This window comes from Lontra canadensis, unplaced genomic scaffold (assembly GCF_010015895.1).
Source record: "Lontra canadensis isolate GAN:19392208 unplaced genomic scaffold, GSC_riverotter_1.0 scaffold67, whole genome shotgun sequence".
Classification (NCBI taxonomy): domain Eukaryota; kingdom Metazoa; phylum Chordata; class Mammalia; order Carnivora; family Mustelidae; genus Lontra; species Lontra canadensis.
Window position 1 is genome coordinate 182,104 of NW_022631061.1, and position 25,061 is coordinate 207,164.

Here is a 25,061-nt window from a genome sequence, read left to right on the forward strand (position 1 = left end):
TTCCCTTTTCCCACCACTCAGCGAGGTCTGTGATCAAGACCCAGTCCTGGAAGGTGTCCCCAACGAAGCCCATGGGGACAGGGATCTGAGACGACTCACTCCTGAAGGCCCAACCACAATCTACGGAGGCTTCCTCAGGGTGGCCCACCCTGCCTCCTCCTCAGGCCCACATCAGTTACCCCCAGTCCTCCTCACCTGCAGCCTCTGGCTCTGTGGCCTCAACGTGTTGCATTTCTGAGAGCAGAAGCTGGGCCCGGCGCTCCAGATCCGAGTCCGGCACATTGACCTGCAGGTAGGCCAGAAGCGCATGCAAGCTGGGAGACTCTGGAGGCTGCACAAAATCCCCTGGATACTTTTCCACCCATGTGTTCAGGATGGTGTAGACGGCCCTGGGGACAGACATGGAGGCAGAGAAGTCAGAGGACAGGGCACGCATCCAAACCAATATCCCAGGGAACCCCTGTGGGAACCTGGGCCACTGGGCTTCCAGATCCTGTCCAAGACCAGTCGGACTCCTTGTCCACCTGCCTCCTGGCAGTCCCGCACGAGACAGGCCTGCTCCCAGATGGCAGGCTGGCCAAAAGCCGCTAGGAGTGGGAGTCCTTGATCCATGGGGTGAGCATTTCTGTACTTCTTAGGGGAGCTGGACACACTCCTCAGTCTGTCTCCTTGCCCACTTGTCACTTGAATTCAACTGCATGTGCCCAGGGAGGGGTGGTGTCTGGCCTCTTAATTTACCCTCACTGCACTCGCCTCTGCTCCGTGAAGATCCACCCGAGGAGGGAACAAAGGGACTCTGTCTCTAGCCAGGCCGTCCCAGGACCCTCCCCATACCTCCAACGTTACCTCCTCTGCCCATTCACTAGGTGCCATGAGTGGGTCTGCTTCCTCTGACACTCACCTCCCACAGGGTGTGGGATGTCTGCTCCCTGAGCTCTCACTGGGTCACCAGTCTCCCTGAGTCCCCTCTGAGCACCCAGCGTGCAGGTGCCAACAGACTGCTGTGCGATGGTTCCTAATCCTCTGTTCTGGGTCCCAGAATTGGGGCAGAGAGAGGGCTGGGAGGGAGCAGGGATGGAGCATGTCCCTCTTAGGGGTTGAGGCTGTCCTCCATGCCCCTCTGCTCTCCCACAATGCTCACAAAACAATCCCATCACCCCAGGCCACCTTCCCAGTTTCCAGAAGAAGCTCTCAGACCTTTACCCTAAAGCAGGAATAACAGAGGTGTGCGTGAAGGTCCAGCAGCCCCTCGAGCTCACAGTACCCTCACTACCCTGGTGGAGAGGGAAGGCCCTCCTGGAGCAGCCAAAGCTTACTCACATGTTGCTCTTCTCCTGGGGTCCGCCGACCTCGTCATAGGTGGTGTAAACGCATCCAAATCTAGAGGAGGCCAGGGGGCATCACATGAGATGTCTGTGGATGTTGGCTCCCCTCATCTGACCCCCGCCTAGCCTGCAGCCCTGGGGTGCTGTCTGTTCTCTGCAGGGATCACATTCAGCTCCTAGTTAATCGCCTCCACTGACTGGGGCTTCCTGAATGCTTGCTGAATGAAAGGCCCCAACCAGCCCATCACAGACATCTGAGTGGGCCTGGTCCCTGCACACCCCCAGGGATGCCTGCTCGGGATTCACCCAGACACAGACCCCAGAAGGAGTCTCAGATCTCCCTTTCAATGGCAAAGGAGCCCAGCTCAAGACCGTAGTGAGAGTGCGGGATGAGGCAGAGGCTTCATCATGAGGGGCACGGGAATGTTCAAAGAGCATGTCCACAGGCCCGCCAGCAGACTTTTCCACTGGCCCAGGCGCCCAGGTGTCCTTTCCCTGAAAGACCCCACTGAGTCCCTATAATACCTCTGCCCCAGTTAGGAGCAAAGGGAAGCTGGGGACATGCCAAAATCTCACAACCAGGCATTGGCCAAATCACACGGAGCAGTTAGGGGCAGGGGAGGGTGCTCACCTTGCAAAGAGGAGGTCCAGCACCTCCTGGGTGGTGGCAAAGGTGCGGTATGTGTCCAGAAAGATGTGGACATAGTGTAGATCTTGTCTTATGACGGCAGGCACCAGGTGATCTATTGCGGCCTGTAGCTTGTTGGCCCGGTTGGCCAACAGCACTGAGGTCCTACTCCTCTTTCTGGTTGAACCATTTTTCCCCTGAAGTGAATCAGAGGAGACATGAGTCAGTGCTGTGGCCACCAGGAGGGGTGGGGCTTGGAGGGCAGAATGAGCCCCCAGATCTCAGTGACTTATGCAAGAGGTGGGACAACAGAGCCCAGAGTCCGAAAAAGAATCAGGTGACTCAGTGTTTCATTGGGTTAAGCCTAAGGCTCTTGGTTTTGGTTCAGGTCATGGTCTCCGTGTCCTGAGACTGCGCTCCTCGTAGGGCTGTGTCCATAGGGCAGTGTCTGCTTGAGGATTCTGTCTCTCCCTCTGCTTCTCCCCACTCTGCCCCTGCCTCTCTCTCAAATGCATCAATCAACCAATCAATTCAGAAACCTTTTAGGAAAAGAAAATGTTCTTTCTATCCATACAAAGAATTGAAAGAAATGATGTCTGAACTTGCTAGTATCTCAGGTCTCTTCGTGCGCGGAGTATTGATAGCACCTCCCTGAATGAGTGGCATGGATCTTGTGATTTCTGATAACATAGACCATTCTTTTTATCTTTTCTAAAGACTTTTTATTTATTTATTTGACAGAGAGAGAGGTCACAAGTTGGCAGAGAGGCAGCCAGACAGAGAGGGGGAAGCAGGCTACCCGCTAGGCGGAGACCCCCCCCCCCAATGTGGGCTTCGATCCCATATCCCTGAGAGCACGACCTGAGCTGCAGGCAGGGGCTTAACCCACTGAGTCACCCTGGCACCCAACATATCCCATTCTTGAGACGAGAACACAGAGACAATTTAGGCGAGAGGGCTTAGGATAGGAGGGCACGTAGGCTGTAGGATGCAGCACTGTGCATTGGCCACAGAAGGGGATGCAAATGATCATTTGCAAGACTTGCAGAACTTGAGGAAGGACTGTTGGGCCGATGGGGACACCTGGGAGCACTAGTTAGGAAAATGACTAGCACAGGGCAAAAGGAGTGTAGATAAACGGGATGAGATGTGGTCTAAAGTCTCTTTAATGATATTCCTATAAGTATGTGGACAACGAATCTGCTTCTGTCCAAGGCGTGGGCAGACCATGAGGGCAAGTTTGGGGAAGAGATGGGATGCAGATTCATGGGAGTACAGGACTGTAGGAGGCCAGGCTGGCTTCTAGGAAGTGGGGCCCTTGGTGCTGCATCGGCGCCCCGGCGGTCGGGTCTCCCCAGCACCTGCACTCACCCTGAGCCAGCGCCAGACTCTGTTGGCCTTGTGGGGCTTCTTGTCCTTCAAGGAAGGAGAGCAGGGGATGTCGACATTCAGCTCCTGCACCATCTCCTCTGTAGCGTTCTGTAAAGATAGTGCCCGGCAGCCAGGCAGGAGGCCTTAGAGCCCTGTCTGGAGGCCTTTGCTGGTCTTCAGACCCAGGGCGCTCCATTCCAGACATACCACAGCCCAGTATGCAGACCCCTCCCCCAAAGAGAGAAACATGGCCCAGCTTCAGGGCCTTGGATGTGCTCTGGCACAGCGAAGAGGCACCTCAGGAATCCCCTGTCCACCTGGCCCACCATGACATTGGTGTGAACAAGAAGGGCTCACCAGGGTATCCACTGTGCTCACCCTCCTCCAGCCCATGGGCAGGAACCCCCACATATCCCTCCTCCCCTCAAACTCCAGAGGAAGGGATGGGGCTTCCCTAGGACGGTTCAGAGGGGTGGGCATCGCCTAGTCTGCTCAGTAGTAAGTACCTTATGGCATCTCCCTCGAAATGACCTGAGGCATGGTGGGCAAGGTTTGAGCCAATGTCTGCAGCATGGGAACAAGCCATTTTCCTGGGGTTTCTGGTACCCAGAGCCCCAGGAATTAGGAAGACAGCAGGAAAACATCTTTCTGTGTCCGATGTCCTGAGCCAAGTAACCCTGTACTGGACTAGAATGTGGGTGCCTGGTTACAGGGGTTCCAAGTTCTGGGGGGGGGTGGGGTCAAGGAAGTGACATCACTTCCTGAGATCCCCTACTGAGGTCCACTCCTGGTTGGACCCCTACCCAAACAGTGCTCCGGTCTTCCATCTCCTCATCCTCATTCTGCATGCAAGGTCACATCTTATCTGTACACAGTGAGCCCAACACACCCCTCTCCACAGGCCCCCAGGGAAGGTCTGTGAGCAGCCTGGGCTCCAGCTTGCAAACACACCTGGTTTCAGACACAAGTCTCTATTCTTACCTGGTTTTGACCCTAGATAAGCCATTGTGCCTGACAGGGATGGTCTTCTCTGCAAAATATCGATGCTTCTGGCATGTCTTTCTATCAGATGTCCACAGGCATAGGTTGGATAATAGCTATGAGGTCAGAGGAGAGGTGTCACATGTAGGAGATACCTCCCACCAAATTTCCTCCCTCCTATCAACTTCCTGGAATCTGCTACTAATCAGATCCCACCCCACAGTCCCTACTGGGGTGTGTGTGTTTGTGTGCACAAGCACGCTCGCTCCTGTGTGCACACATGTGTGCAGAAATGTGTTCATCAGTGCTCACATTCTGGGGTCCCAGAAGACGACAGCCCCACCCACAGAGGGCTGGGTAATAGCTTCCCAAGATCTTAGGCTTCGAATTTTCAATGCAAACCCTAATGAAGGGTCTGGAGTCTTGGCCCTTGATGGTCGGAATGTACCCTTACCCCTAGAGACCGCCTGTCTTGGGATGCAGGCCATTCCCTCCTTTCCAAAGGGTGTGATGTACTTAGGGGTCCATCCAGTGGGTCGCCATGACCCGGGGTCCTCCTCAGACAAGAACATGGGGAGATGTCTCCTATCTAGGATATCAATGATCACCTCAGCCCGGTAACATTTCCAGGTCGACAGTCACTTCCTTCCAGACAACCTTTACCAGGGCCCCCAGTGAATGGCTAGCTGCGTGCAGGACTCCAACTTTGAGGACACTCAAAGACCTGGGTTCATGCCTGCTGAGCCTCCCTACCAGTCTGATGCTGGGCACACCCCGGACCATGCAGGGATCTTCACAGTTTCCCTTCAGGGGCTCCATTGGTTCCCCAACTCCTCTGTATACATGCTTGTGTGACCCCCTCCCCTGAGTGTGGTCTGCACTTCGTGATTCACTTCCATGTCACAGAACGTGGCAACGTGACCCCAAGGCCCTTCTGAGATTTAGTTCTAAAAGCTCACTGCCCAGCCCCATGCTGACTCTGACCCATGTTCTCTCTCAGATCCTCACACGGGAGCACAAGCCCCTCGGTTGAACCATGACACAGGCATACGCACGTGGCCCAGCCCTGTGGGTCCACAGCAGACAGAAGAACTCAGGTCTTTGAGATGGGCTGTATCTGGCCCATGCCCCGAAGTGAGCTCAGGTTCTCGGCGAAGCAGTTCCTCCCTTGGTGTTGTCAGCAGCCCCAACGTAAGGAGAGACTCTGGAAGGAGCCCCCAGCTGAGCACTGCTGGATTCTGATCCCCTGAGACCACGGGGCAGCGTTTGTGGGTTCAGCCACTGAGTGTGGGGAAGGGCGGTCACACAGCCCTGGGAGAAGGGCTCTGATACTGTCCAACTTCCCGGGCCCTGGCCCCCCTCCCCTCCCTCTCTGCTCCTTCCTCAGCTTCCTCTGGCCACCCTGGCCCCCTTTCTAACCTCCAGTCCTCCGCTCCGTGGTGCCCTCTGCCAGGCGGAATGCACTCGCATTTGTGCAGGGCTGTCTCCTTCTTTCCTCCGCAGGAATTCTCCATGTCATCTCAGCACAGCCTTGTCATACCCTCGCCTGGAGGAGTTCGGGCCTTAGTCGTGGTCCCTTGCTGTTTTCCTGTGCTGCAATCACTCTTTCCATTCACACTCTGGTTTCTCGTTTGTCCGTCTTCTCCTCTAGACCCTGAGCTCTTACGAGGAGAACGCGCCGGGCTGGTAAGCACTGGCACCGTCTGAGTGTGCAGTGCCCAGCGGCGGAATGAACGGGAGACCGGATCCATCCCAGCACAGACCAGCTCCGTTGTTTGAGCCTCACTGGTTTTAGTCCTGTGTAAGCCTTTTGTTTTGTTTTTTAAGTTAACTCTGCCTGACGTGGGCCTCGAGCTCATAACCCTGAGATCAAGGATCCTACTGCCTGAGGAAGCCAGGTGCCTCTCTGGTCCTTTTTAAAGGCTTTAGGCTGATAACTTTTGAAGTGAACATGGTGATTCCAACAGGTTGTACGGAGGTATATTACATTATGCGAATGACCAAGTTAACTCCTCAAATTTTGGTAGCATGTCACCACAGAGGTGCCCCCATGGCAGTACTGAGTGGCTCTTCAGATTGGAGACTGAAATCCTTTATGTGGTCTTTCAGGAGCCCAGAGTCCCTCCACCATCGGCCTTCTCCCTCCCTGGGATGTCATGCACCTCTGATGCCATCAGCACAAGAGGAAAGATGACAAGGAAATACACACAGGAGAGTGTTTCCAGCCAGGTCTTGAAGGCCTCAGTGTACACTTTGACGCTCAGTCTTTTATGTATTATTTTAGGATTTTATTTCTTTATTAGAGGGAAAAGAGCACAAGCAGGAGGGGAGGGGGCGAGGGACGAGAACCAGAGAGATGCTGAGCTGAGGAGGACAGGAGTGGCTGACACAGACCTGTGCAGGGAACAGAGGAGGCCACACAGAGCAAGCCTCCATCCACTGGTAGGCCGGGAGTAAGGAGTCTCCTCAGATCCCTGTGCCCATGACCTGCCATCAGGGGAGACCCTCTAGGGATTGCTTCCTGGACTCAGAGAACATTGAACGGTGGGGAAATTTTCAGTGATTTAGGAGGGGCGTGAAAAGTCAATCATGGGGATGATACTTTCTCTTCTTGGACTGACAGCCCCAACCCCAGAAGAAGATGCTGAACCACGTCAAGAGCTACCTCCAGCTCCCACTGTGGTGCCTGCGGCAGCTTCAGAGCCCGAGGGGCCTGGGTGGGAACCAGTTGTGCGGGTGAAAGGGCTTGGATACAGCCAAGGGGAGGCACCTACCTGAAGGAGCCTACTGTGAAGTTTCCATCGACAACCAGGTGCATGATTGAAACACTTAGGGGTCTACCCCTGTGGGGGACATTCCTGGCTTAAAAGTGTTCAAGGTGGTGAAGCACCACTGGGGCAATATCCCAGGTGTGAGAGCATGATCTCAGGATCCCGGGGGTCCCCAGAAGACCAGCTGGAGCCTGAAAGCTTCAGAGTTCCCAGACATCAGTTAGGGAAATGGCTGAAAACCACGAAGCTAGGTCCTGGCTTTCTGCTCTGGGAAGCAAGCTGGGCCCAGACACCACGTTATCTCATCCACAAAGTCTCACACATTTCGCCATACTGGTTGCAAGAGCAGCCCGGGGACTCCCCGGCTGCCCGGCATCTACTCCGTACCCCTCGGCCTCTGGTCTTCGCAGCCCTACCCCGTGGCAGAATCCATTCTCTTAAAAGTCAGCCGTGGCGCAGCCCAGGGGTTCCTCAACTCTCATCCTCGGCTTCTCCGTGGCTCTTACATCACTGAGCGCTGCACAGTCCCTCGTGCCAGGGGCTGTTAGGTGTGTGGGCGGCTGAGCTGCCACAGCCTGCAGGGGTGCGAAGCTGCGGGGGGTGGGGAGGGCCTCAGCCCACGAGGGCTGCAGCGGAGGCCCGGGGGCGGGGTGGTGATGGTGGGCAGCATCAGGAAGGCAAGTGCTGTGGAGGGGTAGAGGGGAGCAGGCGGGGTCAGGAGTGGTGGTTGTGGGGAGGTGAGATCTTGGATGAGCAGGACTGGGGAGCTCTGCGGCAGCTGGCATTTGGGCTGGGCTCAGGAGGATTAGCGGAGCCACCAGGCTGGGACCCGGCATTCCTGGAGGGGTGGGACAGCATGCTCAGAGGCCTGGCCTTGGGAAAGCTTTGGACCCGTGTCTGGGGAAAGGGAGTCACGTAGGTGATTCAGGCGCATGACAGAATCTGCTGGTGAGGCGACCGTGCTTTTGCCAAAGCACTTGCAATACGGAGGGCCAACAGAATTTGGAGTTGAGAGGAAGCTCCGAAAGCAGACGACTCGCTCACTCCCAACGACTCTCGGTCCCTCCTCGAGATGTGGCTGTGGCATCTCCGTGTCTGCGCATTAACCACAGCCCGTTTCGCACATGTCAGCCCCGTTAGCCGCACGGTCTCTCAGACCTGCAGCTCCCCAGTGGCGCAAGCTCATTTTTCTCAGTGGCTAGATGAGAGCACAGAGGAGCTGAGATGAAATGAATTGTTCCAGGTCTTCCGGGCTGGTGAGTGGCAAGCACTAGACCTTGGGCTGGTTGGGTCCGCCCACTGTGCCCCACTGGGGGCCTCCCCCTCAGTTAGCATCACATGCGCCCCAGCACACGTCAGTGCTTCTGTCTCAAAATGGCAGGAAAGGAAGAGTGCAGGTCCGGCCAGTGTGCCCAGGGCCCATCACGTGGGCACAGCTGTCCCAGATGAGTGATCGCCACCAGCTGATCCAGGGCTCTCTAAACAACCAGCAGGTGCACAGTCCAACTGACAGCAGCCGGGAGCCTGTATCCTGCCTGTGATGTTTTCCCTGACCACCTCTCTCAGCCCCTTCCCCCGGCATGGCCTCTGTCCACCTGGCTCTTTGTTCCTTCCTAGCATGCATCACCACTTAAATGTAAAAAAGGAAACCATTTCTTCCTTTGATTTTATGCTTCCCCTCTCTAGCATGTAAGCTAAGAGATGGCTGGAGACTGTCTTAGGAACTGATGGATTCTGAACTCCTAGCACAGTGCCTGGCACGTAAGCAGATGCTAACGAAATCTTTGTGGGGTGAGAGGAAAAACTAAAGCATCAGTATTTTGTGTATTGTGCCTGCCTAATATTCATTAAAGTATTAAAGATAACGAATGAAGAGCCATCCCCCTCTCCTGAGTGTCTACGCTCCAGATGGGGAGAAAGGCAGGGGCGATCATTGACAATGACAAATGGAGTCGTGAGGTCCCTGACATGGAAGCATTCAAGCAGAGGCTAGATGACCATGTTAGAGAAGCGATTCCTGCATCAGAAAAACATGGATCAGGACTTCACAGCTAAGGTTCAATGATTTGGGGTCAATGGGGGAGGAGAATATCTAGGGTATGGGGACTTGCATGACACAAGGTCATCACATCCTTTGGAATGACTCCCAGGTGAGAGGAGATGAGCACTACTTTTCTTCACACTTCCACTAACTCTCCACAGGGTGAGTTTTGCTGCCGTGAGCACCCACAGCTCCACACGGCGCTGGTCTTCGTCAGCACAGGCTCGGACCCCAGGAGCAGGAGGAGAGCCCGTGCCGGTAAGAGGGTAGGCCATACCCAGAGGCTTGCTTCCACCATCGGGGAGGGAAAGGGGCACAGAAGGGAGGGGGCAGCTCTGCAAAACTGCTCTGGGGTGTCACTTCCCTGGCAGGGTCTCAGGCATGAGTATGGGACTCAGCACTTCCTGTGACCTTGGACATTCTTGCAGAGCTGTGGGTGAGAGAAGACTTCCTAATAAAATCTTGGTGCAGTAAGGATGTCCTTTATTTATCTATCTATTTATTTTTATTTTTTATTTTTAAATTTTTATTTAATTTTTAATTTTAAAATTTATTTTTAAAGATTTTTATTTATTTATTTGACAGAGATCACAAGTAGGTAGAGAGAGAGAGAGGAGGAAGCAGGCTCCCTGCTGAACAGAGAGACCGATGTGGGGCTCGATCCCAGGACCCTGGGATGATGACCTTAGCCGAAGACAGAAGCTTTAACCCACTGAGCCACCCAGGTGCACCGGATGGCCTTTATTTTTAACAGCTGTCTCCCTATGTCAGAGTCTGAGCGGTCGATATTTCCAGCATTACCTCTCTTCAACGACTGGTTAGTTTGGGGGAATTCAAGAAGGGTCCTTGCTGGATTCATCCTTAAAACTGAGAAATTTTGAGGAACAACGCAAGGACTGGTAGAAGTTTGCAAAACAGCCCAACTTCAAAGCATGATGTGCAGTGAGTGACTACAGTTCCGACAGAAATCTCTGAGAGTTCTGCACGCAGCCACGCTTCTCCTGGCTGGAGGCATGCCTTCTGCTGTGTGCGGGGAGGCGCTCGGTCTTCCAGGGCTTGTCTTTTACTCCCTCGTGTTTCATTTTGGCACCTCTTACCTTGGGTACTTTCCAGCCGGTAGGCACTGCGCCTACGTGTTCAAGTTTACTTCTAAAGAGCTTTTGTGTTGCCATAGAAATTAATTGCTAGCATAGTTCAAGGGAGTAGATTTACATTGTAAAATGGCAAGGGCTTTCTAATAAGGACCCTGAGGAGTTGAAACCTTTCCTCCAGCAGGCAGGGGAGAGAGATTTCAGAGAAGGAGCTCGCTTCATGACTTCCTTGCCGGTTTCTGGGCGGCAGTTCACTCTGCCGTGTAAGCTGCAGGGATATGGACCAGTGGAAGAAGGCGTCAATTACGAAGATGAAATCAGGCATTATAAAGAGGTGATTCAGAGCCTGGGTGTCCCGCACACAGTAGGCGCTAGGTGGACTCCAATCTAAGTGGCCACATGGGAGAGAGAACTATGGATCACTGGAATGAATGGGTCTGAGGGCTCCAAAAGTGTTTAAGGCAACTTGGAAACTGTATACTTCAGATGCAGCTTTAATATCCTACTCTTTCTTTCTTTTCTTTTTTTTTTTTTTTTTTTTTTTTGACAGAGAGAGAGGGATCACAAGTAGGCAGAGGGGCAGACAGAGAGAGGGGAAAGCAGGCTCTCCTCTGAGCAGAGAGCCCGATGTGGACCCTGAGATTTTTGACCTGAGCCGAAGGCAGAGGCTTTAACCCACTGAGCCACCCAGGCGCCCCACCCTATTCTCACTTTTTAAATGTTGATTTAAAATACTCCTTCCTTATATATAATGCCAAGGTAACTGCAACTCCGTTTAAGCTTTCAAATTCCCAATTAGTTAGGTCTGAATTAATGGGACTTCAATGTTCTATCACATGGGTGCTTTAAGCAGGATGAACAGCCTGGAGTGCCCTTAGCAACTGAAATGCAGGTTTGTTAACTTCAAATTTAAACCATCCACTTAGCTCAGGCTTCAAACACTTGAGGAATCATAAAGCCACAGCCTATTTCCTTGTACAGAAGAATGGAAACCAAGTCTGGAAGTTACATACAGAATAGCATCTGCAGACCGCATTGTCTTTTTCGAGAGAAAGGGCTGTAGCTAATTTGGAGTGTGAGGACTCCAACCTGCTCACATGGCACAGTATCTTGAGAGAACAAACCCTCTAAATCCTCTGGATTCCCTTCTTTCCACCCACAAGGCCTCCCTAAGGCAGCACCAGAGAAGCTCTCGTTTTGCTGACCGGCTCAAAAATGAATGGAGTGTGTAATTCCCCACACCTATGCAGGCTGTGCACAGTGACTTCCGTCCGGGGCGATAGCGTAGAGGGAAGAGCAAGCAAGTTTACTGTGGAGAAATGTGACACACAGTCTATCAGGCCAGGTGGACAAGGTCAACGCCAACAGCCACAGGTCGTGCTGACAGTAGGCAGCCTCGCTGTTAACATGACGACAATGGCACTCGACCTGCAAACCCATCACCCCAGTGTAGTCAAGAGGGGGGAAAAGCAGACAGATTCCAATAGAGGGCATCCTACAACACCCCCGACCAGTGCTCACCACTGTCAAGGTCCTCCTAAGCAAGGGGAAGTCTGAGAAAATGGCCCCAGCAAGAGGAGCCCAAGGAGGCATGACAAGATGTAATGTGGCAGCCTGGAGGGGATTCTGGGACAGACACACAAAGGACACCAGGCTGACATTCTCCCTCTGGAATGTTCAGGCTCTTCAGAAGGTAGAGAATCTGATATTTAATGTTCGGTTTTACTTTATTTTTAAAAATATTTATGTGGCAGTGAGAGAGGGAAGGAACACTAGCAGGTGGAGTGCGAGAGGGAGAAGCAGACTCCCCGCTGAGGACTCGACTCTGGGCTCGATCCCAGGATGCTGGGATCATGATCTGAGCCAAAGGAAGACACGTAACGACTGAGCCATCCAGGTGCTCCAAATGTCCAATTTTAAAAACTGCTACAGATAGCACTAAGCACCTTCCTAGCAAGCTTTTCTTCTTCCTAGTACACATCCATGACCATAAAAGTATAGTTTAACAAAACCTTTTATTTATTTACTTACTTAAAGATTTTATTTATTTATTTATTTATTTGACAGACAGAGATCACAAGTAGGCAGAGAGGCAGGCAGAGAGAGAGGAAGGGAAGCAGGCTCCCTGCTGAGCAGAGCCCGATGCAGGGCTCGATCCCAGGACCCTGGGATCATGACCTGAGCCGAAGGCAGAGGCTTTAACCCTCTGAGCCACCTAGATGCCCCTAACAAAACCTTTTAAAAGAGAAAAAAAAAAAAAAAAAAAAAAGTGGCTAGCCCCGGGAGGTTTGTAAAGATTTCTCTCCCCAAAAGAGGTAATGCCACTTAAGCCAAGTCAGCCGGAGTAGGCACAGGTGTGGTGGCGGTTCTTAAATGAGGCAAGGAGTGGGGAGAAGCGAGGGGAGTGGTGGGCAGGAAGGGGGACTGGGGAGGGGGCAGGTCATGAAGGGGCTTTTCTGCAACCCCAAGATCCCTAAACAGGGAAATGAACAGAACAATGACCAAAGTTAGGGTTTAGGAGATTTGCAGATCAGAGTTCAGACTGAGGGGCACCTGGGAGGCTCAGCTTGTTGAGCGGCTGCCTTGGTTTGGGTCATGAGCTCAGGGTCCTTGGATCAAGTCCCGCATTGGGCCCTCCACTCAGTGGAGAGTCTGTTTCTACCCCTCCCTTGTGTTCTCTCTCAAATAATAATAATAAATATTTAAAAAGAGTTCACACAGAAAGAGTGGAGGTAGGTAAGCACGTGAGAAAACCCAGAAGTCAGGGTGCAGAAGTGAGGTTAGGTGTCTTCTGTCTGCGGACTGCAGGAGCCGCAGCGCTGGGGCCTGAGCAGCCCTCAGAATTGCAAGGTGGCATCCGACAGGACTTACAGCGCTGAGGGTGCTTAGGTCAAAGCCATGTAAAGGCAAATGAGGCCTGCAGAGCTCCACCCTCACAGGGAGGGTGATTCTCGAAAGTGGGGAGTATGGGCCGGAGAAAGCTGGCTGGGCAGTGGTCCAGCTATGCCCCCCAATATGAGGCACCATGGCCACGCACCGAAGGGCTATGACAGGCGCGTGTGTGGAAAGACCTGAGGGTGTGGGTAGCCTGCTGGAGTCACAGGGGGCAGATGGCACCCTGGAGCCACCCAGAAGATGGCTGAGGGATTGGACCATATAGGCCTTGGTCGGAGCCTATATTTGCTAGGAAATCAGGAACAACTTTCTTCAATTAAAAATTTGTTTTCTTTAAAGCAGAGAATGACCAAAGCCCTCGGAGGACCAGGCAGCACAAGGTCAGGCCTGCCTGGCCTGCTCAGTGCTGTGCGGTTGAAGCTCTGAAGAGGGCTCGTCACAAGGAGACATTTCTTTTTTTCTTTCTTTTTACCATGTCTGCGTGAGAAGGTGGATGTTAGCCGGAAGTCCTGTGGTGACCATTTCACAATGTGTATAAATCAGACCATCATGCTGTATGCCTCACACGTATAGTTATGTGTGTCAATTATTTCTCAATAAAGTGGAAAATAGACATAGAAAAAGACTGGCAGGAAATCCACCAAAAATAAAAAATTAAAAAAAAAACAACAACAAAACTCTATATCAGCCCATATACCCAAGATATTAGCACTTCGACACGTGGCTTGGTCGCATTTCCAGTATTCAGTGACCACACATATTGGACAACATGGTCTAGAGGCAGTGTGTGGGCAAAATTTCCAACAATCAGCAGGGATCACATGTGTTGTGCCTACAGGAGGAAGGATCAGAAGACGAACTTGTGATTCTGAGGTGTGAAGCTTGGGACACCGTAATGGGGACAGCGGGGCCATGAACAAAGATTGCGTACAGAGTCAATGTCTGCTGCTCAAGAAAAGAGATGGTGTCACTAGTATGGAAAGGATGACTTTTATTTCCATCCTAAGCAATCACACCATTATTAAAACACATTTGAAAAATCCTGAAATAATTTAAACTGAAGGCACAGAACAAATCAAAATATTTGAACTATTTACGCTTAAGATGAGAAAATTCAAATATTTCAACAGTAACAATAAATTATGAACAAGTTTCCATCACCAAATATCATTCTGACCAAAAACTATCATGTTTTATAATAAAACCAAATGAGCTTAAGCTGAGTCTGAGATTTCCATGATAAAAATAATGTCGAAAAAATTGTCTTCTTCAAAATACTCATTATATCCCCAGGTTCAATGTAAGTATTTTACATATAACAAAGTAGCCATTAGGATATTTGTTGGTGGATGGCCACGCCCCAAGAAATGACACATTCTTACAAAATGTTTAAAAAAATAGCAAAGTAGGATATAAAATTCTATTTGGGACGCAGGAAAAAAAAAAACCCAACAAACTTGTTCCGTGTCAATTAGAATATCAAAGCATTTCAATACCAAATTGCTTCAAAAGCCAATCATCACATAACAGTAATATACTGTATGGGGTATCCCACTGTATCTCGGTTATATGTTGACCATACAGTGTAGCTAAGGGGTTGAACAAATCAGTAGCAATTACTGTTGCCATTTCTTAATCACAAGTGATAGTTTAAAACAAAATCACTAAAAAACTAATAGGAATAATCAGTGACATGCTACAGATACAATAAATCCTAGCAATGCAATTGCTAGTTTGAAAACAAAGTGGTCATGCTTCATAATATACTGTAGTATTTTCGAAATACATTCTCTGATAATCAATACCATTTATGACAGAGGTCACTTGTAAATGAGCTCAGATTCTGAACTAGGTTTCTAAGTGAACTCTTTTCAAGTATGCATAATATTAAGAAAGTACGGAAATTCTGATCTCACTTGCTTCTTTATGCGTTCTTCCAAGGGACAATCAAGTGGAATGAAGGACTAACAAAATGGGCTGGTTTTAGTTTTCAAAAACATTTAGAAAAATAAGAAATAGTCTAGTGACCAAGAACTGACTGAAAGATATTAACATCTAAAACCTACTATTTTAGATAAAAATCCAGGACTCTTCAGTCTTTTTCTTGAAATAATTAAGTTCACAAGAAATAATGGGGAAAAAATAAGGACTTCTAGAACACTGAAGGCTCTTCTTGGAATGAAATACAAAAGGTCTACCTTCTCCTACACCGAGCTGCGATACAGATGAAGGTGTGTGGAATAGCAACACGGCTTTATCTTTAGTTTAACTGCATAAATCACAAAAAAGCACGTCCAGCCAAGGCTGCTGATAAGTATAATATGAACTCTAGAAAATGAATTTTAGCAAAAACTGCTTCAAAATTTCCCTGCATAACAAAACATTCCTTTGGAAAGGAATCTTTAATGCTTTTGGAATTCTGCAATAAGTGTGACTTTTACCATCTCCAGCACTAAATTATAATTACCTCCCAAATGCCTTTGTCAATGGAAAACATGATCTTTGATTATCTAGTATTCTAATTAATAGTACATTATTTTGTGAAAAGCTCTTTAGTAGTGTCAGACTTCTGTCTTCATCATCTACGAGTACTGAGAGATTAAAGGAGAAATAAAACAAGTCAGAAAAATCATTTTATAAACAGTAAGAAGTTCTGAAATGTTGGCACCGATGGGGGGAAAAATGGGGAAGGGCTACTGGCTACGCGGAAGATGTCTGTACCCATTCGTGGCACTGGCTGCAACAGGGGCAGTGAATGCCACCACCATGGGGTGCACCGTCCCCAGCAGTGGGGTGTGGAACTCATCCTATGACTCGGTTAGGGGAAACAAAGGACTGCCCCAAGTCCTCTAATCCAGCTGGCTCGGTCGCCGTCTGCACACACTTCTTCCGTTATAGTAGGTCACATTCTGACAACAGAGAGTCTGAATTTTGAAAATATGAACTTATGAGGCTTAGTGGAAGACTGTTTCCAAGCTAAAAGAAACGTGCCTAACTTGAAGAAAGCCCTTCTACTAATAACAACAGGACAGTCTCAGTGGTTTGGGTCCTGCAAATACCAGCCGTGCCTGTGGCTTCCAACTGGAAACACAATCCAACGAAAGGGGTTTCTTTCCAAAGCCTTCAAAAGGAAGACAGTCAGATTCAAGACTGATTTCAAAACCTACACCAGGCTTCCAGGCCAGCAAATAACTGTCAGAGTGACTTTGTTCCTCTGCTCCTTCAACATGGGCACTAGTGCGGAATGGCTCATGCCCACAGTTGACAGGCCGTTGACCGCTACGATCATGTCTCCACATCTGGACAAAGACAAACAGAAACGGACCGTTAACTATTTTCATGGATTTAGAAAACATTATCCTAAGGGAGCTCTGTTTGGCATGAAATTCATAGTTTCACTTAACCGTTAGCCACCAATGGTGAGGGTATGTTTTCTACTTTGCAAGATGTCTGGGGCAATTTTTAACCCTATACTGGCCTTCCCATGCCAATCGGGGCCAGCCCTGGCCGAGCAGTTCCAACTGCTCGGTGACTTTGAGGGCAAGCGGAATAACTTTCATGAGAGCTTAAGCAAAATGTGATGAGAATAAATGTGCTGCCTCTTTAAGGAATACTAAATAACGCATTTGGACGGGGCTGCTTATTATTTTGACTGTTCTTTGTTCATCCTTAGAGCTCATACATCTGAGGGCTCAATTACATGGAGTGTAAGACCCACACCACCTCCTCTTTCAGCGGCTAATGCCTGCTGTCCTCTGACAGGATTATCACAAATGGATGATAAATCTGAAGGCCCTTCTATCCTTCAGGATTTTTTGCTCTTTAGTTTGTAACAGCAATATGCTATTTTATTGTTAGCTACTTCAGTAATTTTGGAAGTAGGTGCAATGCAAATTGTAAACTAATTAACTGAGACCCAGAATGCTTGAGTGACTTAGATAAGAGAATGGTTAATTCATCTCTCCCCCTCCTCTTTCCACCTAAAATACTGATTTTTTCATCCATCTCTGTCAATATAAGGAGCATACTGACCCTGGTCAACTTTTCACGAGACTCTCTGGATGGCACTCTGATCAGTATACACTCTCTATTTATGTGGGACTCAAAGATGTCAACATTTACTTTTTTTTTTTTTTTTAAGATTTTATTTATTTATTTGACAGATGGCGATCACAAGTAGGCAGAGAGGCAGGCAGAGGGAGAGGGAAGCAGGCTCCCTGCTGAGCAGAGAGCCCGATGCGGGGCCAGATCCCAGGACCCTGGGATCATGACCTGAGCCAAAGGCAGAGGCTTTACCCCACTGAGCCACCCAGGTGCCCCTCAACATTTACTTTTTAAGAATTGGCTCTTCCATCAAAAAACTAAGCTCTAAGATCCTACACGAATCCATTTCCTCAGTTTGTAGAATCTCTTGATCTAACACCTCTTTCTTCTCCCAGCGCCTGGGCTTTGATAAAGGGAAGAGGCTGCATGAGGCTGGCTGAGGACTTTCTGCCCAGAAGAGGGGTGAAGAGCCCAGGCTCTGGAGAGAGAGTCCTGGGTGTGAACCTCCATCAACCATTTCCAGCTACTTGACTGTGGGCAAGTTTCTTAATCTTTCTAAGACTTAGTTATCTCATGCATCAAACAGGAATAGCAATGACAACACTTACCTTACAGGGCTATTAAGATTCAATACTACAATCCCAAGCACTTAGCACCGTGCCTGGCAGCTCTCACATTCATTCATCAAATATTTACTGAGACGTTACTATGAACACAAGGCACTGTTATGGCGGCCACCAGGAATGTACAATAAATGCAACAGGCCTCCTACCCCCACCCTTTCACGGAGTTTGCATAAATATCGTGTTAGGTAGACATAAGTGCTACAGAGGAAAAATAGAGCAGAGTCATCTAATGACAGGACTGGACTCAAGGGGTGTGTGTGGAATGGCTGCTCAGAGCCAGCTGTCATCTCAATGTGTTGAATTGGATGACTCAGGTCTGGTCCCTGTCATTAGAGTAACAAAACAGAGCTATCAGCGGCGAGATGGTCAAAGGGATGCTTCAGTCAAGATCTGGCTGGTACGTGGCCAGTTAGTAAACAAGTATTTCAGTCTCTGTGGGCCACACGGCCTCTGTCACAGTGACTCAACACTGCCACCGGGGCTCACAGGCAGCCACGGAGGGGGTGCAAACAAGAATGCAGCCACGTTCCAGGGAAACTCGATTTATGAGAGAGGACAAAGGCTGGGTTTGGAGCTGACCTCTGGTCAAGATCGTGTCCATCACAATAAACATGAATCACATTATCTGATCTCCCAAGACTCACTTTAATCTTCCATCATAATAAGCAGGAGTTCCCAAGACGATGGTTTTAATGAAGAAAGGCTGATTGGTGTGGTTCTCTTCATATCCACCAACAATACTAAAGCCCCAACTTCCCAAGTAGCTTCTTCGTAAAACGATATCATGGCAGCTATGAAGGGCACTATTACAAACACAAAAGGTCAAGAAAAAATTAATGGGGAGGCTTTTATAGCCTGTTCACCTTTGCTTAACTCCATATTTATACTTATCGCTGCTGGGAAACAAAAAAGGGCTATTTTATTTCCTTCTGAACACATTATTCTGACAGCCCATTTTCTAGCATAGACTCAGTCCTAAGTAGACTGGAATTTGTCCAACATTGTCCCGTCTTCTTTTCCCAAATGAACACACACACACACACAGCTAAACACACCTGGTTACAAGTTACACCACAGAAAGTCGTATAAAATGATTCTGTGCCTGCGTTTTCTCTCTGCACTGTCAACAATGTCCTCAATTTGGATATCCATCTGTATCTACAGAGTTTGTATCTACAAAAAGGTGGTACACAAGGATCTAGTCCTGCTAATCTCAGCACTCAAATGAAAGAAAGATAGAAAACGTTCTCTCTTCTTAATCTATGTGAGGAGTTATTTGTTGTTTTTTCCTCCTTCACTTAAAATGCACTCATTTTAAGGGAGATTGATTGACAAAATAGAAAACTCAACCTAGAAAACACTAATGAAAATCATCTCTTTCTTTCTCCATACAGCTTTTTTTTTAACTTTTTTTTAACCAGGGACTCTGAGATGCTTCAGTTAAAACGCCACTGTCAGTTGGTGGATGTGACATCAGAACTCAATGAATAAAAACTTAAAAATAGAAGAAAACCCCACCTAAGTGATACAGAAAAAATATCTCCTTGTAAGGTCAAAGTATCTTTCATTTTTAGATGAAATTGGACCCAGGCATCTAAGGTAAGGTTTCCTGTTTTTAATCTATTAAAAAGACTTCTTAATAAAGCCAATTCTGTAAGCGATATATGAAATGCTAGAACTTTTAATCTGGTCCAGTTTCTTTGCTCACCAATAAGAAAGGACTTTTAAAAAGTCTTCTGGCATAGAGCAGGGTCCCAGGTTCCCCTGGTATTTTAGAGACGATATAGGTTATTTTCGTTATTCTGAATCTTCTGCAAAAAACAACAAAACAGCACAACACAAAACAGGTAACTTTTTTTTTCTGGTACACCGCCAGCGGACTGCGGAGAAAGACCCTCCCTTTTGAGAAAGAGCAGAGCTGCTACCCTGTGTGTTGTGTGACCTGCTGGAAGGAGCCGCCGGTACCCACAGAGCAGTGGCCCTCCCGACACCTGGTTGTATATACCGGTCTACACACAACACACGACCCCCAGGAGTCCACAGAATAGTGACCTTGGACTGACAGACACTCTTTCAATACAGGCAAACCCCCCTAATAGATTTCATTATCCCGTGTACTGTTCATCTGAAATATTCATTGTTCTTCCTGGTTCACCTGAAAATGCTCCAAACACCAGCGGTAAAGAGCTGACTGCAGAGCTGGCCGGAACACCAGGTAACGAGAACTAAAGGAGCGCCAGCACGGCCTGGCCACCAGTAGTGGTGCGTGCACTCTCGGCCCCTGAGCAGCCAAGGAGACCACTTTTCCCCCACTGGTGTGGGACGGGGCCTGACATGCTGGGTTTCAAGTGACAGGTCAGTGTATCGGGCTGAGTACTCCAGAGGATAAATGAGTTCCCTCTGATGGCTGACCCCTCACCATTAGGTAGCACGGCCACGGTTTCATAGCAACCATTCCAATCTATGCCTACAGGGCCCTGAGATACGAATTCTGTTACTGTTTCAGGCCTTTTTGGTCTTTTTCACTACCACAAGGACAAGTCAGTAAGTTAGATGATAGACAAATGAATTCCATTCATCCTTGCTTTTTCTGCTATTCTTTACGTGAAAGTACTTTTTTAAAAAATATATATATCACATAGCACTATACAAATGCTAGTTATTACAAATTACACCCAAATGAAGCTAGATGGCTCAGAAACTGGCATTCTTATCGTTTATTTTTATTTAAAAAAATCAGTCATTTTCCTACTTGGCTCAGAATCAGAATGTTTCATCATAGTTCAGTTTTAGGATTCCTCTACACATTAAGAATCTAAAGTGACCTAGAAACAAAGACAGTAATACACATTCTTCCTACTTCAAAACCGAAGTATACAACCCTCATAGGAGGCTGAAACACTTTCATGACCAGACAAGGACCAACTACAGAACGTCCTGGTGGGTGACAGTCCCGAAGGTGGTGAGGAGACCTACTCTCGGACACCAGTGGTTTGGCTGAAAGAGTCTCTCAAGTCCAATAAAAACTGAGTTTTGACATCCTGCCTTTTTAGAGAGAGTTAACAAGATTAAGAAAGGGGTTTTAGAAAAGCTTCTCAAAAGGCCCTACACTTTGACCCGGTTTTTCTGGTGAAAATTGCACATGAAGTCTGAGCATGTACACGCGGTGGTAAATGACAGCTTTTCTAAAGCAAGAGCGTGAACATCCAAATCTCATGGCTGGTCCACTTGAGAACCTTGTTAATAGTAACGGATAGAATGGCTTTATTCGTTTTTATAAACTGATACACCAAGTCCTTTTAGCCTAGTTCTTACTATTAAATTTACCTTTTGTTTATTTTTTAAGAATGTTTTAATTTTAAAAATTAAAAAAAAAAAAATCTTTTTTACAAACTCATGGCCCGGAGATCAAGACCTGAGCTGAGATCCAGAGTTGGATGCTTAACCGATTGAGCCACCTAGGTGCCCCTTAAATTTATCTTTTAAAATATAATAACCTAAGAAAAAAATACCCTTTTCTTCTGTAACTTGATATGCCATTGCCACTTTCATCTCTGACCAGGGCCTTCCCCCCCACACCCTGGACGAATGAATTTACTGTGTTACATACTGAGAAATGTTGTCACTACGATTATTCCACGAAACTGCTGAAACACTGTCAGTACCTTGGAAGCCCAAGCCACATGACCCACGATGGGGACCAGCTGGAGTCATACTCATTCTCGCTGAAGGTGCCTGGCTGCTCTTCGGTAGCCTGAGCTGCCTCCTCAACAATCTGGACCTCAAGTGCTTTCAGGACAACAGCAGGGGATGCGGCACTGGCTTTTAGCATAGCAACAGCCTCACTGTGACTTAAATTGGTCAAATCAATGCCATTGATATTCAACAATATATCACCTGTCCAAAGGAACAAATAAGAAAAATGAGATGAGCTACCAAGTCATTATCTTCCCTATACGTCCTGTTATTTGTAATTTTTTCACATCTCTGTCATTCTTAACGATATCAAGGGAAAAATCCAATTCATGGAAAACATTCCAAAACAACTCAAAACTTTAAGATAATTTCATCATATATAGGGAAAAATGTGGCTTGAGGCACTGTGATTTGACTGGAAGTCCAAGTCATTAGACCTAGTTTTGCTAATGTGCAGGACCTGGGCATGTTCATTTCTCTTCTTTGGGCTTCAGTGATTTCTATAGTTCTTTCCTGCTCAAAAATTATTTAATCTTTTGCTCTTAGAAATGAATTTTTAAAATATCCTGTTTTAGAGTTACACCGTTTTATAGATAAAGATAGTCCTACATAGTTTGCTCAGCGTGAATGTATCAGAATACTTAAAGAGAAGAGATCCTTGGGTCTACACAAAGAAATGAAACTTGTGATTTGAGCATCTTTTGCTTAAGGAAGAAAAAAAAGTGCTTGTTGCCCTGCCAAGTAATATAATAAAAAAAAAAGGGCAACGAAGATTATATAAAAGGTTAGGAAGGAAAAGATGAGCGTTATATTTTTTAGAGGGTCTTTTCCAACATAAAATAATCCAATGATGTGAATAAACATTAGAAAATAACAGAAACATCATCAAACTGCAGCAATTTTCCTTCCCATTAGGCATTTTTCTAACCTTAGAGAGAGGTTTTACACTTATATATGGAGGGGACATTTTAAAAGATTTTTTAAAAATCAAGTTTAATAGAAAATTTGGGGAATATTTGTTATTTTTTTCAAACATGAATGCAGGGAGAAGATGTGAACAGTTTCACTGTTCACAGCCCTATCTTACCTCTCTTGATGCGGCCATCACGTGCCAGACAGCCATGAGGTGGCACACTGGTTACAAAGATGGGCAGTTCACCACTCTTGCTTCCTCTGCCCCCCGCCACTGTCATTCCCAGGGACTCATGTGGTTCCTTCTTTACAGTAATGTGTTTTTCTTGGCATGTAACACACTGGGTAAGATCCTAACACATGAGAAGAAAATTTATTGGATAGTAAATAATACATAGCTGAAGTAAAGTAAGGAAACTGAAGGAAAAAATACCATGGCAATGATAAAGTCATTTTTAAAATCAGTTACTGTAGAAATAATACAGTTCTTCATGGTACAAACACGACACTGAACACTGGGGATCACAATGTCAAACTTTGGACTGCTGTATTTTCATATGACTATTTATGGAACGGAAAAAACTCAGGACTGTTGATATATGGAAGTTAAAATAAGACCAATTCTACAAAAGTAAATAATGCATTTGAGTTTTAAGATTCTGAAGACAAGCTAATTAATTTTATTTCTCTCTCCTCTATTCTTTGAAAGAAATGTTGACAGAATAGTACAAAAGTAAAGTGCGGATTTTGTTAACTGCCAGAAAAAAGCTATAGATTTATCTTCTGTTTCTTACTCATGAGAATGCTCAGTCATGAAACAGGTGCAAACTGATCTTTAAAACCTTCACGGAAAGTTATAAGGATATGAAATAACTGAATTTTCGAAAAAGTTAATGAAGAGAAAAAATTTCCAACAAACTATGCTCTCAGGAAAAAGCAATTTTTAATGATATTTATTGTTGCTACTTATGGGGACACTCCTAGAAGAAAAGGAAAATTTAAAACATCACCTTTCTTTTTAACTAGAATGCAATAAAAAAAACAAGGTGTACATATGCAATATTAATATTAAAATAGCAATAGTAACTAACATTTATTGAAAATTTACTATGTGTAAAGCAAATGGCTTCACATGTATTATTTCATTTTAATCTTTACAATGGTCCTGAGTGTAAATCCTATGGTTGGCCCCATTTTATAAACAAGGGAATAGCCTTATTAGAAAGGTCATGTAATTTGCTCCAAACTATATAGCTATACATGACCACACTGGGATTTGAACTGATTCAAGTTTAAAAAAAAATACACATATACACACATAGTGTATATACATAAACATGTATTCATATGTAGTTGTGTATGTTCATACAGCATGATGCTATATGCATCCACACTACAAGCGTGCTATCCCATTAAGTGTAATAATGGAAGCTAATATCTCAAAAGGTTCCTAACGCATATACTGTAAGAGCATACTGTAGATAACAAGATAACTATTACCACGACTAACAATATCAACAGTAGAACTAGATGAATTCTTTTGCTAGAACTGTAACATTTCCTTTAGTGACACTGCTTCAGAGTGGACAGGTATGACGTGTCAGTCAAGCCCTGGACCTGCAGGAGTGTCTGCTCTTCTCTGCTCCTAAAACCCACACTCTTTGAAATTTTATTGAGGGCACTACATAAATAGCCTAGAATTCCTAGAATTTTGACTTCATAGAAAACCTGTAAACGTCTACAGGTGGTATCGTAGCATATGACATCTATGTTAGCATCCTTCAAAACTGGGCAAGACCCATGTTCTTATGAAGACGATCCAGGTAAACTCAGCTGGGAGTACATTTACTTCAACGCTTTTGTCTGTCAGGTATCGAATCAATTAGAGGTGGTTGTTTTATTCCTTTATATGGCTGAGATGTATGCATTTTAGCCAAACTTCACAGATTACACTTGGTATACTTCATGGAAACTTCTAAGGGTTTAACACTGTATGAATGTTTATCCAAGCAGCTACGCAGGGGCTTAGTAGTAGAATAATGTGTGCTTTAATTTTTAACAATGATTATCCTCTGAACAGGTTGTTTTGGTGAATTTGTATTTGTTTTCCCTAGGAGACCTTTATTTTTTTAAATTAGGATTTGACATAACAAATGCTGTATGTTAACGGTAAATTGCTAAATTAATGCTTAAAATTACATTTCATGTGGCTGTTCCAACAATCAGGTTTACAGAGCACCTAGCATAAGAATTCAGCATTGCTATTTAAAACACCGCCACTTAAAATTAAGGAATAGGAACTAGTAAAAAGAAAAATATATGTGCCCAAAACAAACAAAAGGACAGAAATAGTTCTCTATATGAACGCTGAAATGGTTAAGTAGTTCTTAGAACAGTCTTAAAATTGTAGTGTTGTCTTTGAGCACCCATATTTCAAATTCCTGTAGAATTCATTGATTCAGTTACCAACTTTTGCCTTAATTATGATTCTTTAGGAATATGTATATATATGTAACTTGTAAAGCAAGGACCAGCGATACGAACAACTCCCATTCAAATTCCTTTTCGAAACAATAACTGCTTTTTGTAGTCATCGTTGTGAAAGCAAAATTATAGGTTCCCTTCACACATTTTGTTTTCTGTTCAAAAATAAGAATAAGTTTGTGCTTATAATTTCTTA

At 46.6% G+C, this 25,061-nt stretch overlaps 1 protein-coding gene across 4 annotated transcripts in view; it reads right to left on the minus strand.

Annotated features, from left to right (window-relative positions):
- Positions 1–5,439: 5,439 nt before the first annotated feature.
- Positions 5,440–25,061, minus strand: part of LNX2 (ligand of numb-protein X 2) — a 43,645-nt gene continuing 24,023 nt past the window's right edge. For 3 of the 4 annotated variants that reach the window (XM_032879959.1, XM_032879957.1, XM_032879956.1), the window contains 4 exons: positions 22,557–22,734; positions 21,439–21,670; positions 18,418–18,576; positions 14,541–16,402 (listed from right to left, as the gene is read on the minus strand). In XM_032879959.1, the coding sequence (XP_032735850.1) occupies positions 16,267–16,402; positions 18,418–18,576; positions 21,439–21,670; positions 22,557–22,734 (705 nt within the window). In that variant the 3' untranslated portion in view covers positions 14,541–16,266. Of the gene's footprint in view, positions 5,453–14,540; positions 16,403–18,417; positions 18,577–21,438; positions 21,671–22,556; positions 22,735–25,061 lie in introns of those variants that run through there. The other variant, XM_032879958.1, reaches the window with a different exon arrangement.